This window comes from Phragmites australis, chromosome 3, assembly GCF_958298935.1.
Source record: "Phragmites australis chromosome 3, lpPhrAust1.1, whole genome shotgun sequence".
In the NCBI taxonomy this organism is placed as follows: Eukaryota; Viridiplantae; Streptophyta; class Magnoliopsida; order Poales; family Poaceae; genus Phragmites; species Phragmites australis.
In genome coordinates, this window is record NC_084923.1 from 3,641,205 (window position 1) to 3,657,147 (window position 15,943).

At 43.0% G+C, this 15,943-nt stretch overlaps 2 protein-coding genes across 4 annotated transcripts; one reads left to right on the top strand and one right to left on the bottom strand.

Moving 5' to 3' along the window:
* Positions 1-75: 75 nt before the first annotated feature.
* On the top strand, positions 76-4,404 carry LOC133911624 (cell number regulator 13). The gene is made up of 8 exons (XM_062353951.1): positions 76-423; positions 515-1,156; positions 1,696-2,117; positions 2,451-2,557; positions 2,796-2,867; positions 3,234-3,340; positions 3,638-3,731; positions 4,103-4,404. The coding sequence occupies exons 2-8, from the start codon at positions 749-751 to the stop codon at positions 4,150-4,152; spliced, it is 1,260 nt and encodes a 419-aa protein (XP_062209935.1). The 5' UTR covers positions 76-423; positions 515-748; the 3' UTR covers positions 4,153-4,404.
* A 1,416-nt stretch (positions 4,405-5,820) lies between these two features.
* On the bottom strand, positions 5,821-14,567 carry LOC133911625 (ABC transporter G family member 22-like). Of its 3 annotated transcripts, none has more exons than XM_062353953.1 (10): positions 14,102-14,567; positions 13,934-14,004; positions 13,601-13,827; positions 8,659-8,814; positions 8,395-8,578; positions 8,081-8,323; positions 7,630-7,917; positions 7,227-7,511; positions 6,608-6,715; positions 5,821-6,430 (listed from the first exon to the last, which is right to left on the bottom strand). In XM_062353953.1, exons 1-10 carry the CDS (start codon positions 14,493-14,495, stop codon positions 6,209-6,211), a joined length of 2,178 nt encoding a protein of 725 aa, XP_062209937.1. In that variant the 5' UTR covers positions 14,496-14,567; the 3' UTR covers positions 5,821-6,208. The 3 variants fall into 3 exon arrangements, 2 of the variants coding, with proteins under 2 accessions (XP_062209937.1, XP_062209936.1); XM_062353952.1 differs by having other exon boundaries at positions 8,003-8,323; XR_009908676.1 differs by having other exon boundaries at positions 6,385-6,430; positions 6,608-6,740; positions 8,003-8,323.
* Between the last annotated feature and the right edge of the window lie 1,376 nt (positions 14,568-15,943).

Genomic DNA, 15,943 nt, shown 5'->3' on the forward strand with positions numbered 1-15,943 from the left:
GGGCTTGGTTGGAGATGCTCTAATACTAAATAATTTAGACAACCAAACACATGCTATTCGCTCATGGGCCCGGCCCAGGGCTGAAGAGAAGCACCCGCGCACATCACGAGGACCAAGAACTGCGCGAGTAGCACGGACTCTGAGACATGGGGAAGAGCAGACGGAGAGCGGTGAGTTGGTCAGTGGAGTGAAACGGGTGAGTCCAAGAGGACTGAACTGCGCAGCGCAGCAGGTTCGCCGCCTCATCCGCACCACGCCTCACCCTTCCACTTGCAGGCATTGCCTGCGCTCCACTCCAGTTCTCGGCTGCGCGGCTCCAGAGAAGGATAGGTAGGGAGAGGCGCAGGCGCTCGCCCCCAATCCCATCTCCAATTCTGCCACTCCGAGCCCCTGTTGCTGAGCCAGAGGAGGTGCCCACGAGAGGTGACATAATTTTTAGCAGCATTTTTCCGTTTCCGGCGGAGTTTGGTTGGCGGAAGCAAAAATCTGATCTTGATTAATTTCTTCCTCGCAGGCAAGAGGAGGGGGCGGCAAAGAGGGAAAATAAGGGGGTCACGAGTTTGCTGTAATCTTTCAGATCTGCTGCGCTCCAAAGACGAAGTCGAGGTTCTTGGAAAGGCTCGAACCATGGCCGAGGGAAAGAAACACCATGGCGAGTAGAATTGGCCGGGTTTCCTTGATCTTCCTTTTGCGCTCGAATTAGCCAAGAAACCCAGCATCTTGTGTGAAGAGAGAACCAAAGATTTCAATGGCGTCATGGGACAGCCTGGGGGAGCTCTCCAACATCGCGCAGCTGACGGGCCTGGACGCCGTGAAGCTCATCTCCCTGATTGTGAAGGCGGCGTCCACGGCGCGGATGCACAAGCGCAACTGCCGCCGGTTCGCGCAGCACCTCAAGCTCATCGGCGGCCTGCTGGGGCAGCTCCAGGTGTCGGAGCTCAGGAAGTACCCGGAGACGCGCGAGCCGCTGGAGCAGCTCGAGGACGCGCTCCGACGGGGATACCTGCTCGTCAACTCGTGCCAGGACCGCTCCTACCTCTACCTCCTCGCCATGGGGTGGAACATCGTCTACCATTTCCGCAAGGCGCAGAACGAGATCGACAACTACCTCCGCCTCGTCCCGCTCATCGCGCTCGTTGACAATGCCCGGATTCGGGTCCGTAATCATCTCCTTGCTATACTGTAATTAACGTCTCTCGATATTGACTTGTTTAATTTTGCAGTAGAGTGTTAGGTGCCTAGGCTGGATAGTGGATATGGTCATGTCGATTTGTTCTATTCATTCCATCTTGCGGGGATATTCTGGTTTAGACTCTAGAGGAAAGGTGATGTGTATCATTCTTTGTTTCTAAAGTATGGTGCATGGGATCTCTCCTTTTGAGGTTCGAAAGTATCATTGTTCATTGACGCGGGTGGTTTTCTTGCATGTTCTGATTTTGGTTTCTTGTTTTCTGTTGGTTGGCCCGGAAGTTGATGTGACCAAGGATTCTAATGTTCTTTGGATAGTAATGTTCCAACTTTTTAGTGCGCCATCGTTTTCATTGTTTCTACACACTTGTGAACTTATAGATAGCTAGTAGGAAGTTAAGCTGAATTCTATATAGCAGAGCCAATAGTTTTAGCTCTAATCAAATATCTTCTTTTGTTGTTCCTCTCCATATCCTATTTGATTTATTCTTCTTTTTCCTGTTCCAGGATCGACTTGAGTACATTGAGAGGGACCAATGTGAATATTCTTTTGACGACGAAGACAAGAAGGTGCAAGATGCTCTGTTAAATCCTGACCCTTGTACAAATCCTACGATAGTGCTCAAGAAGACTCTGTCATGTTCTTATCCAAACTTGCCTTTCAATGAAGCTCTTCGAAAGGAAAGTGAGAAGCTCCAGGTGGAGCTTCAAAGATCACAAAGCAACATGGATCTTAGCTCATGTGAGGTTATTCAACACCTGCTTAGAGTAACTCAAACTGTGACAAGTAGCATTCCAGAGGAAGGTACAGATGCTAAGATTTCTGAAAAAAAGGACTCAAGTTACACAGAATTCAACCAAGATAGTGCAAAGTCATATGACGACGACGACTGTCCTAAGAAGCAAAAAGATGCCTGCAGTGCACCACGGTTAGTAAAGTTAGCTCTTTTGGTGATTGTTTCTGTATGATGTGTAATTGGCATAGAAGAAGCTATAGCAAACCATTTTTTCACTTAGGCGAACAATGGCCTGAAGATTTTTTTAGTTGGGATACTAGTACTGTGAGAATTGTGTAGACGCCATTGACCATTGTCTTGTTTTGAGATGTAATTCTGGTACAATAAATTGTGTGGTCCAAGAGATAACTGGACTCCTGTACAATGTTGTTTTAGGAGTTGAAATCAAAATTATGTTATGCTCTGCAAAATGGAAGTGCATGCTATAAGACCTTTGGTGGTTCTGATGGTGCACATCCTATGCAGATGTCCTTCACCAATTTTATATGGCCATGATCTGGTCTCAAGTAGAGGATCACAAAGGGATGAATGGCATGCAGATTTACTTGGTTGCTGTTCAGAGCCAGCTCTGTGTATGTCTACTTATCTCTGTTCAAGGGAAATTTGTTTGTTATACTTTTATTTGCACTGTTTGGTTTTATAATTTCACTGTAGTATATTACATGCTATTGTTAGCACAGTTGTTCAGCCTAGTATTATTCCTGCTTATCCTTTCTATAACTCCTCAGTTTATTCTTGGTAAATCCTGATATGGATTTTTTTTTCTTAAATGATTTTCTTCCCGTGTATTTTCTTGTTATGATGACACAGGTCTGAAGACTTTGTTTTTCCCCTGTGGAACATTCTCAAGAATTGCTTCAGTTGCCAAGAACAGACCAATGTGTAAGAATATTCCTATGAAAATAGTCCTCCGCGCGCATATCGACCATGCTGCGTTTCCCTTCTCTAATAATTCCTTAATATCAACCATGCATCACTGGTCTCTTCTTGTTTTGTTACATCACTACCAGATCTGCACACGACTAGCGAATTCCATGATTGTGCAGCATTTTCTTTTTCTCAGCTAGCTTTTGAGCATCTGCTTGACCTTCTGATGCACTGTGCTTCTTCAATCCAAAATTTTCTTTACAGCAAAGATCTTACAAATCGTACATATTTTCAAATATAATGTTATCTCATTTTTTGTGAAATTAATTGCTTCTGATAAGCTAAAGCCTTCTTTACACTGTAATTCTGTGTTGCTGTCAGCTTCGGCAGAAGCCTGCAATGATATTATGGCATACTCACTAATATTGTCCTGCTGCTGCTATACTTGCTGTGTACGGAAAAAGCTTCGTCAAAAGCTGAACATTGCGGTAATATTCCTGGCCCTTCATGTATGTTACCAGTTGATTTCGTCTTTCTCCCTAAAGTAGAAATGCTCATTTTTCATCCATATACTATAATTGGGAGCTGAACGACCTTAGGGACTGGCCATGTTATACACACTCAACTGATTAGCTTATACAACATATGAATTGTCCACTGCTAATGCAGGGTTTGATCAAAGATTGTGTATGGTATTAACTGGGAGATAGTCTTTCTTATATTCTAGAGCACTTGCAGAGGGCCTTGTAGTACCTGAAGTTCTCTTTCTCTTATGCTTCTGACAGGGAGGTTTCTGTGATGACTTCCTATCACATTTGTTGTGCTGTTGCTGTGCACTTGTTCAAGAATGGCGGGAAGTGGAGATTCGTGGAGCATATGGTTAGTTTCCTACTTGCATGCTCTCTAATTAACTATGGACTGAATGAGGCATGGGACAGAGCAATGCAAGTTACCTCCTTGATAAAGAAATGGGAAAGAAATTGTCTTAAAATGATACAATTTGAAGCCACACCTTAATTATCTACTTGGTTAACGTTGTTATGCGACATTGGATTCAACTTCAGTAATAGGCTCACAGCATAAGTAGTGGTTGATGTTGTTTTTTACCCTTTGGTTGATAGCATAAGTAGTGGTTGTTTTTTTAATTCAACAGATATCATAAGTACATGTATAGTATGATCTGAGAATTGAGTCGTAGAGCCGTACAGGACATATTGATTTCTGTATCCTCGTTTCCTCATTTCTTGCAGGCGAGAAGACGAAGACAACCCCACCGCCCTGTCAATATATGGAACATTGAGCAGCAACGGGAGGAGACTTGGACTTCTGTAAAGATATTGACAAAAATAGGCAACCTCGTACTGCCAGAGTAGTGATACATCATAATTATCTGTTGTATTTATGCTTACTGTCCATTGTTCGTGTTGGTACTTCCATGGTTCGGTTATAGTATCTGTTGGGGCACAATATCTACTTTGTAAACATATCAGTAACAGGCTGTTGAGAGCCTCAAACACCAGTTAACATCGTCAGTTCTTGTTTAGATTGGAAATTTCAGGCTTTACCCAATGTTCACGTTACCAACCGGAGCTCGGTTACCGAGCTCCGGTGGTAACCGAAATCTCGCGGTAACCACAAACCGTGGTTACCGGTCAAAAATTCAAAAAAATTCGGAGAAAATTTATTCGGCAAAATTTGAATTTTTTTGAAAAAATCGTGTTTTTGCTCTCTCGGTAACCGTTCGGTTTTGATCGGTTACCGAGCGGTTTGGGTCGGTTACCGAGCGATTTTCTCGTATTTTTGATTTGGTCGGTTACCGAGCGGTTTGGGTCGGTAACCGCCGGTTTTCTCGATTTATCGAGTGGTTTTATCGAATTTCAGCGCAGTTCAACAAAAAAAACCTAAAAAAGGACTCAATCTTGTAAAATCAATAACTAATTCATCTGAGCTTCAAATCAAATGAAACAAATTTTGTTAGTTTCTTTGTAACATGATCTACATGATAAAAGTATTTATACTTATAAAAAAGTTCAAAATTTTCTGTAAGAAATTTAATTTGTTAAACCAAGTTAAATGCATAGTTTACTCTTTGCTAATCCAAAAATCATAAAACTAATTTTGTTAGTCTTCTTATATGATCTCATATCTTTTAAAAATACATGAACTCATGAATTAGTTATTGTAACATGCATGATTGTGTAACTGTGTTGCGACTAGATTAATTCATAACTGACCCATCACACCTCAAAAATTAGTGAAACCACTTTCATTAGCTTATTTATACTATGATTTACGTAGAAAAAATAATAGTAGACATGAAAAAGTTAATTACAGTACTTTTTCTTAACATATTCACTTTATGCTTGTGAACTTTGTAAAAATCATAGAGAATTTAATAAAACTCTAAATAAAGTGAAATCAATTTTAAAGATTCTCTTAAAATACGTTTTATACAAGAAAAATATGTGTTTGCATGTTACACTTTTCCTTAACGTGAGTTAATAACTGAGCCGCACGCTTCAATTTTTTTCATTTTTTTCAAACTTTCTCCCTATAGAATATGATGCAAACGACATTATTTTTTAAAAAAAATTCACAAAAGGTCTTAGAATTGTGTCTAGTTTTTTTTAAGATTTTTTATTTTTTCGAAATTTTTGAATTCAAATTTCGGTTACCGTTCGGTTTATGAAACCGGACCGGACCGAGAAGGTCGGTAACCGTGATTTTTGGGCGGTAACCGACGGTTTTTAACCCTGCCTTTACCCCCCCCCCCCCCCCAAGCAGAATAACAGTAACATAAACCTCTCTAGTTGCAATTTGGAAAGCCAGTAGTCAGTAGTAGTCAGTGGAGCCCAGATATTTAGTTGAAAAGACTGCAGAACATCCGAAATAAGCATTGCTGTGTTGGGGCCATCCAGACGTGATATAGACAAATCAAACCACACGCTGAACTGCCAGACATCAGGCCTTCACAAAAAGTTCTATAATTGAATTGAATTTATTCCTTGGAGTCTTTAGAATCAACAAGACAACTCCAGGTACGACCGTATCTATCCTAAGGCCATCCCAGCAATATAAACTTCTGTTCATCAATTTGCCAAGCACTTTAAACCTGTATCATCGTGAAGTAAAAATTATAACACAGCTTGTTTCTAAAGCTTGCTACAAACTCTTGCTCGGTGTTCATATTTGGCCTATAGGACGCTCTGAACTTAGTTGAAAAAGACAGAAAAGTAAAAGAATTCCATCTTTTCATGGCGCAATATAATTCAAACTTTCCTACACCCAAACAGCGAGTGCTACCCTTTCAGCCACCAGTCCAGGCTTCAGTCAGTGCACACAGTGATAGCGACTCGCTAGCTGCTTGAGGCCTTCACCCTTCTCAGAGACAGATACGCCAGCACCCGGTACCCGATGATCATCGCGACGAGAGCCGCTACTTCGGTGGTGCCATTGTCCAGATGTGTACCGGTGGTCAGGATGTCCGGCACAGGATTGTATTGCACCTTCAGCAGGAGCCTGTACGTGTGGCAGTTGAAGGACAGGTAGCGGAGCCACGATATGAACGGTGGAACCCTCTGCAGATCATCAGAGTGGAATGAGGGCAACGCAAAAGATAGGGTTAGTCAGTGATCCAAGCCACATGCATGTTCCTACGAGATTACATTTCCATGTATATTTGTGCAGTAGATACTTCAGCGTTGCATATCAGGTAGTGCTACTGAGTCGTTCGAGAGCACAATGCTTGCACTCACCTTTACAAAGAACCCTCCTGCTAGCATGAACGTCATGACTGTAACTGAAGCTAGAGTTGTTGCCTTCTTGATATCCAATAGGGTAGCTCCAATTGCCAATCCTAGTCCCTGCATATCACCTTTTTCTTAGACTCTGCTAGTTAAGATAAGAATCACTGTCAATATCTTTTTTGCAGAATGTTGTATCATCAAACAAGTAATATGGGTTTATTTATCGTGACTAGAGAACATCATCTTGACCTAGCACCAAAATTCCTCGCGCTCAATTTCCGTCTCTCATTCATCTCCTCCTTTCCAACTCTACTAAGGATCCGAAATGATTTATCTTATAATTTTTCACAACCTGATACGTGGAATCAAATCCCTGCTCTAACATTATCGACTATCTATTTGGCATAAAGTTGAGGTTCATCATGTGTTCTTCATTCAACATGTTACACAGTAACTAGCTAACCTTGGTGCATGTATGGCTAGCGAAAGTTTAACCAGCAATAAAAAGAACTTTTAGAAAATTAAAGATGCAAGCATCTTGTTACATATCCAGGTATCTCCTTTTAGAAAGGGTAAAACAAGAGATGACCATACTACTGCATAACGAAACTAGCTCTGAATTTCGTACCTGAGCAGCAATTATGCTGAGAAAGACAGTCAACACGCTAAGAAAGAATTGTGTGGTAGTTGCTTTCAGGCCTGCCATGAAGTAGACAATCACCATAAATATGCAAGGGAGAAAAAGGTCAAGTGGTAGATCACTTGTCGTCCTGGCCAAGAAGTATGCACTGAGCTTGTACATGTCAACTGCACGCTCCTTGTTCAACATTGCCCTCTCTTGAGGGAATGTGAAAATAGCGGTAAATACAGGAAAGAAACCCCAAAACACGGCAATAAAAAACAGTAAGCCAGCCTGCAAACACAAAATGGCATTGTCTTATGATGCTACGTCTTATCTATTAGATGTATGGGAATGAGCTTAACCAATTGAGTTTAATTAAATGGACGAAATGCTAGTTATGTGTGTGTACCTGATCTTCTAGACCTTTTAGTGTGCTGGGATCAGAGTGCCACCACAGTAAACCTAAGATAATCGATGTAGCTATGACCTGGGTGATTCTCATCCAGCTCAGATAATCATGCCGTCTTTCCTTGATCCCTCTGCAAAAGAGGATGGAATATTGCTGCCACCAGCTTGTGCCCCACTCTCGCTTCGATGATGTTATAGTTGCCTTCATATCATCACTAATCGGAAGCGGTGCTAAAAGCTTCTTCTTTTCCTTATATGCCACGCGAGTCTCATAGGCGTCTACCAAATACTGCATAACATCACATATAAATTATTCAATACATGTCACAACCACTTCTTAAATCCAAACATCAGCACATACTTTCATGCTTCACCTCATGAACATCCTGTGCTGATGGCCTGTAGTAATTCTTGGTATTATTATTCTCCAGATTCTGATTTTCCATATGCGCCTTGTCATCCAACTCCGAAGGGACTGAAACATCATTCGTGTTGCCGTTGGCCAGATCCAGTAGAAACTCTGCTGGGTTCATTGCAATAAGTGGGGTGCATCCAATGGTCTGGAAGTAGGTCATGGCTTCAGATGCCTTCCCAAAGTATAGCAAACTTCCTTTGCCCAGCAGGATAAGCTTGTCAAACTTATGAAACAGCCTGCTAGATGGTTGGTGAATTGTAGTGATTACAGTCTTCCCATCCTGCAGAAATCAACCAAATTAAAGAGGAACTGAACTGATGGTCAGCTAATGTGTAATTACTTCCACATCACCTCAGCTATGTCATGTAGAAGTTGAACTATTCTTAAAGCTGTAGTTGAATCCAGCCCAGATGTCGGCTCGTCAAGAAACAGTAAAGATGGATTTATTAAAATCTCATTTCCAATGCAAACTCTTTTCCTTTCACCCCCTGAAACCCCACGTACAAAAGATCCTCCAATCATCGTGTCCTGGCACCTTCGACACACACGATTAAGATACCATGTAAGAATAGCTGACATGCAACAATGCAAGAAGTGTAAGAATGCGTGGTCTACCTTTCAAGGCCAAGCTCATATATGATATCCATTGCCCGTTCTTCCTTTTGTTGTCTTGTCATTGTTCTTGGGAGACGAAGTAGTGCTGCATAAGTCAATGTCTCCTTCACGGTAAGATGAGTAAAGAGAACATCATCTTGAGTCACAAATCCTATCCTGCAAGCATCCAAATATATGTCAAAATGTGTATTCTTAGACATCTATGAAGCGACAGTTATTACACGCAAAGACCACTGTAACGAAAGTCATTGCACAGTACAACCTTGAAGCCAAAAGATGTAACATTGCTAGAAAAGAGAAAGTCCATGTACAGTGTAGAACTACCAGATTCATTTCTCTATAGTCTATACTCTTTAGGCTTCACAAATCCATTAACTTTCTCCCTCAAGCCCTCAACTTCTACATTGTATGGAAGCCCCAAAATTATTTCTTGTCATCGATCAATCTAACACTTTAGCCCTCTCATCCACTGTCAAAATTCCAATGACATCACAGTGCATCACAACTTGTTAGACACTCAAACTTCTTGGTCTGATTTATCATCCAACAAAGAATGTTCATACTGACGAAAAGTAAGATATTGGTAATTACTGATATTGAACTCGAAATACATCTCGCGCATACAGGCCCACCTAACAAATACGACATGTCTGAATTGCAAACCAAGTGACGAGTTTAACTTATTAGCTTGTCTAATTGGAGGCGTGACGGGCAAGAGTATAACTACTAACTAGTGGGCCTGCTAGACCAATGTTCATTTACAATCTTTTAGATTCAAGGATTCCTTTAAAATAGTCTTCCTTTTCTGGCTAGATCATCTTCTTTTTTAGTTGGTCTCTTCTAGCTCCTTTGGGATCTTTAGTGAACTTTGTGCTTTTGCCCCTGTGTACAGTGCTTTGTTTCTTTTCTAATAAAATTTCAATAGGAGCCTCCCCTACTGTTTCCAGTTCAAAAAAAAAATGTTCTTGCTTGCTGTTTCCCCAACTGAAGACAAATCAATCACATTAGCAGGTCTCATGAACAGCTATAACATAAAGGACTAGGCAGAATCAGAGGAGGAGAAGGCGGCAGTCGTGGCCAGTGGTGACAGTGACAAGCATGAACAGCATCAACTGAACGCGAGCACTTGCAAGTTCAACCGAGGCAAGGTCTCAGCTTCTCCCTCTCAGGTATTATCTATGCCTACAGTGGTGACAGTGACAAACATGTTTGGTTAACTGTGACCACATTTGGCTCAGGAAATTTGTCGAACAGGCGACAGGCATGCCGCCAAAGATGAAAGATTAGCAATTCCTTCTAAGTCATTGGATTAGTGAAGCATCAGGCCTACACAAACATTCGAACCATGAATACGAACCAGACTAGTAGTCTTCTCAAAGGTGGGGCTGATAGGTTGGGCGACCCACCTAGGGTGGCAATGGCGACTGGCCAGTGACGAGTGGCACCGAAAGACGGGACTGGACACTGGGTCGTGGCACGACTGGGACGTGAGAGGTGTGACACATGGGAAGGTGCCAGACGCTCGCACCATGCTCCGGGTAATTCCAACAAAGCCGCCGGCGTTTGAGGAGACGAGCCGCATCCGCCATAGTTGCCCTGGTGTCGCGCGGTGCGGCGGGCAAGAAGAGCGCGCGACGAACGAACGAACGACTCGAGATCGAGAGGGGACACGACTGGATTGCGGGGACGGCCCCAGTGACATGCATGCCTTATTGGGCCAAAGGCCCAGAATGTTTCACACAAAGATGCCCATCAAGCAGTGTTGGTCCAGGCCGAAAGTGACATGGGTGCTGTCAGTCAATTCAATTCATCATACATGCAGTTAGTAGGTTTTTTTGAAGCAATATTATTTTATTGAAAAATCACAAAAATAATATTTAAAATAGAAAGTTGCAGAAATATGTGCTAGTCTGCACTTCAATTGCCGACTAGTCACCTATTGGCAATCAGAGTGCCGACAAGTCATGCGTCCCGCAGATGATATTCAAAGAAAAATTTATAAATTTTTTATATAATCTTGTATAGAGATGGTCTTTATATAAAAATTGTACCTATAGACAATATCTATAATTTTTTAGTTAAACACTTTTCCATTTGAATTCTTTTATATGCCAAAAAATGTTTGTAAATTTTAGATCTGGAAACCATTTTTTGGCATTTAACGGATTTAGATAGAAAAGTATTCAACTGCAAAGTTATAGATATCATCGATAGATACGCTTTTTATATAAATATCATCTCTATCTGAGATCATACGAAAAAGTTATGATTTTTTTAAGTATCACATGCGGAACACACAATCTTTTAGCAATTGATGTGCCGGTAGGCCTCCACGTCTGTGACAAATAAGATGTCGGCACTTCGATTGATGATCGGTGGCTAATCATCAATTGAAATGCCGACTGCAATCTATTTCTGCAAATTTCACATTTTGAATAATAATTTTGCATTTTTTCAATAAATTAAAAAAAATCCAGTTAGTGCACAACGAAAGATGAGCAGCTGCAACATAGGGAGAAAGGTAAGGAGCCATGAACACTTAACCTATTAGCAGGGTAACCGCAAGCCAATAAAGGAAATTTTTCACGGTCCTTACGCATATATAGCTGATCAAGATTGTTTATTTGTATTAAGATAGAGGTAAAAAAATTATAAAATAGATAAAAAATTAACATACTAATAAATATCAAATAAGATAGATAAATAATTAAGATAAGTTATATTCACATGTTTATATGCACTTGCATTTCCCCGTGAGTCACGGAAGCAGATAGGTAAGGTCTCTTTTATTAGCTAGACAGGCACAGCTATCCCATGCGTGCATGGACTACACTTGCACTGTCCTATAAGCAACATATCATGAGTCCGATCGGCTACTTAATTTATTATGAGATCAAGTTGAAATGTGTTTTAATTTATTTATGATGAATAGTTAATATTGGTATTAGTATTGATTTGATGATCTTCGGTTTTGTTTAAGGTTTGAGTGTGCTGATTCTAGTAAACCCGAAACTTCCGATCCAAACCTAGAACTTTCAGTGATTATTCAGCGTTCGGAGTTTTATCGCCAGACCTTCCGTTGTTCAGTTTTGGTTGCATGAACTTGAATTTTCCAGCCTGGACCTAGAACTTCCGGTTTCATGGGAAATCAGAAGCCGAGAACCCCTGTCTGGATTAAACCCGGAACTTCCGAGTATCGGAACTTTCAGGTTTAGACCAGAACTTCCGAGTACCCTAGATAAAGTCTGTTTATTCCATGTTCACGATTCTTCTTGGGAATGTGATTTCAACTGTGAATTTTGATTTTGAACTAAATGAAGTTGAAGTTGAAAAAAATATGTTTGCTTGTCTCATTATGTGTAGGTAATGTATGCAACTTGACGGCCGATGATAGAATGATCAGGGTCAAATGAGGTTTTTGGTGTCGGACAATCAAGAAGACCGAACGGAGTCAAGAGTGATCCTAGCTATACAAGTAGAGGTTAAATAAATCATGGAAGATGAATGGAGACGATGTGTTGTTAAAGTCAAGCGAAAGAGATACCAGTGCAAATGACAATGTGCTCCGAGGGATATGGAGCATGAGAGATATGTTGACGGTCAACATCGTAAGACAGAGTACACGTGTCGACATCGGGAGGTTTGCTTGAGGTTAAACAAGTGGCAGTGAGTCACGCTTTGAGAATCATACAAGGGGTTTTGAGCTTTGGCCGTAAAACTGTGGGAAGGCTAGAAGTGCACGTGGCATCGAGATGAAGCTTGCATCGAGATGAAGCTAAGTTATGAAGTCATCACAATCGTCTAATGGATGGAGAAGAAAATAAATCAATATATCTTTGGTAATAGGTAGTAGTGTACTATAAGATATGAGTATTTTGAGAACAAAAGAATATTGGCATCTAAGTAAGCTCTAATGGCCTATAAATAGAGAGTTACAGCTATGTGGGCCGGTGAGCTTGTCACTTGAGTCTCTTGAGCCATTCATATGAGAGTTTTGTGCTAGAGTTTTAGAGGAGATGAAGATAAGTGCTTAGCCTATGTATTAGGTTAGAGCTTTGTAAGAAAATATCTTTTAAATCCATGTAAAATAGGGTTGAGCCTTGCAAGCAACGAAATTTATGTTTACTCTTGTGCTTGAATTCACCTCATTATAGGTCCCCTTGCAAGTTTGCGAGTTTTTCGTTCTTCGTTTGCGATTTTCGTTTTCATGCTTAAGCTGAAATTTCTCGTATTGTTAGAGTGGTTTTTCTCGTTGCTAGAGGTATAAAATTCGCGTACAAACGTATATAATTGGATATTGAATTATCTTGCCTCTTATCTATTAACTTGGAGACTTCTTCACCCAATGTTCATCTTTTTGATATTTTGTTGTTTCTTCTCAAGATCCAAACTTTGTGTATGGATGAGTCATAGATTGATAGGCTATGTAACCTAGTATTCGATTGCAATTATAAGACCCACCATTGATTGAATTTTTAAGTTTAGATTTTAAATTTCGAATCGTTGTTCTGTCCTGATTGGAACTTCCTGTTCAGGGAACCCCAAGCTAGAGTTTATCTGGAGCTTCTAGATAGTTGGACTTTCAAACTGCATCTGTAACTTTTGAATGGACAATGTTTTCAGTATTGAGTTTTCGTTGGGTTCTTTGTTGAGTGTTGTTAAAATTTATTTTTAAAGTACATTGGATGAATATAAGAGAAAATCATTTTTTTTATTAAAACGTCTATTCACTACTCTATCCTCGTTCTCGATCAAACACTTATCCAAGGCTACAGACCACACGATTAATTAAGCGCCTCTAGCTAATGAATATCTCTGCCCCAGAGAAATCAATAAATTCATTTAATACGCCCAAGCGATTAATCAACTCGGTCGTGTAATTAAGGCAGCGGTGCATGCATCCGCACGACACGTACGTCAGCTAGCTAGCTAGCTAGGTTACCTGCGCTTGAGGGACTTGCTGTACGGCTCGTCGTTGTAGGAGATGCAGCCCTCCACGGCGCCGGCGCCGCCGGCCCTCCCGCCGAGGATGCTGAGCAGCGTCGTCTTGCCGCTGCCGGAAGGGCCCATCAGCGCCAGCACCTCGCCGGGGGACGCCGACCCGGATATCCCGCTCAGGATCTCCCTCGGCGACCCCTTCACCGTCACCCTGTACTTCACCTCCGCAAACTGCATGCACGCTCACCGCGGCCATACGTGCACGCCGCTAAGGCAAAATACAACAAAGCTTTTCACTGCAGCATGCATGGGGTTAATGTGGTTGTGTTTTACGCACCTTGAGGTATATCGGCAAGGTCGGCTCGGTCATCAGCTTCTTGCGCCTTGTGCCGGCCTCGATGTCCATCGCTGCATGCATATGTTGATCAGATTGTCAGAGCAATATGCATGCAATTGTCGGTAGAGTTAGCTTCGGATTGATGGCCATATATGAAATCGTGCGTACGGCTATCGTCGTCGCTGAAGGGCGGGGGCTCGACGGAGGAGATGTCCTGCGGCGGCGGGGTGAAGCCGGTGAAGGTGAAGGAGAAGCCAAGGCTGGCGCTAGAGGCGCGGCTGAGCGCGGCGCTGCTGCTAACGAGGTCCTCCATATCCAGCTTCAGCTGCGCGCTCCACGACTTACGGATGTGGCTGTTCCCACCGCCGCCCGACCCCGAGCGCTTCCTCCCGAAGCTGGACTTGCGCGACAGGCTCGTCAGGTCCGCCGTGCTCAGCACCGTCTCCGCCGACGCCGTCCGGCTAAGCGACTGCGACGGCGCCAGCTGGTCCGACTTGGTCCGCCCGATCCCCCCGCCAACGCTCGTGACGTCCGTCACCGACCGCTCCATTATCGACTCCATGAACTAACCGTAGCTCGCCACGGACACGTACATGTGTGATGTGTGTACGTGCGCACAGCTACAACTGCAACTGTAGCTTTACACAGGCCGTGCTGATATATACATCCGCGACAACGCACGCAAGCTAGAGGCGAGGCGAGGTGAGCTCTGGCGGGAGGGGAGCAGGGGTGGTGGCGAGAGCGACGGCGGAGGGAACGGAGGGGCAGGGGCGCGCCAGCGCGGTGCGATGTGTGACCCGCGCATTGATGGCGCGGGAAAGGCGGTGGGGTGTGGCCGCGCCCGCACGGGCTGCCACCTTCCACGCATGCCGGCCTCACGACGACGTATCGCCCAGGGCACTGCCTCACGACGAGCCAACGGCGGGCGGTGCTGATAGGGATCGATGTGTGGGTGCCCCGCTCGCCTTCGCCCTCCGCGATCCAGCCATCTCTGGCTGCTTCCTGCTTCGATTCAATCTCCTCCGATCCCCGCATTTCCACGGGAGCCTAATGCCATGTTTGATTTTTATTTTGATTTTACATTTAGTCTTAAAAACAAAAGCAAAAAAAACAGTCACAATCTAAAAGCTGACTCTCAGAATCCACAATTCATATTATACTACGAAATCTTATAATCTACAATTTGATGATAAAGTGATTCCACGAATCATACAGATTAAACTGAATTACCCAACTGAAGCTAAAATAAAACAAACCCTTAAGCTTTATGATTGATTCCTTGCAACTTCTGCACGACTTGACCGCTAGCCCGGACCGATTGAGATCGGAGTACTGATTTTTTTGCATATTATTTTAGCACCGGATCTCCTTGTCTGGAGTCTTCTTTGGAAACTTTTTAATAGCGGTGCAAACTTGGGTTCGAACCGCAGACTGATAAAGACACGTTATTCGTTTTACCGGTGAGTCACGTGCTCGTATGCTGCACAGTTTGGTTTTACCTGCAGTCTGTACGTTATTGGCCGAACTGAACAGTTTCTTGCACTGTTTAGAACACAGGAATGCCGCAATAGTTTCACAGAAAACAGTTCAATTTCTCCGTTCCAAACAGAGCCTCAGCTTGTTAGCCTTGCCTGGAAGGCTGGAACACATGATTGCAAAGGATTTTTGCATGACTACTGAATTCTCTGGCAGTGAGATCTCGTGGCAATAATTGTGCCAATTCTGAATTCTGATGGTTTACGCCGGAGGAGTACAGGACAGAGACACGGGACGGTTTGGCGGCAGGCAAGTCGCGCCTGTGACGGGCACGCCTCTTTCTGCTTTCCATATTCACACAATCATTCACGCAGAGCAGCAAGGGACTGACACCGAATGTTCATAGCTGGTCACAGGCTCGGTGTCTCCTCGTCGACGCTCGACACTTCGACAGAACTGAAAGAATTGAGCACTGTTACAGGGGCCCCTCACTGTGGGCAAGTGTTGGGGTTGACAAGGGGGGTTGGCCTCCCA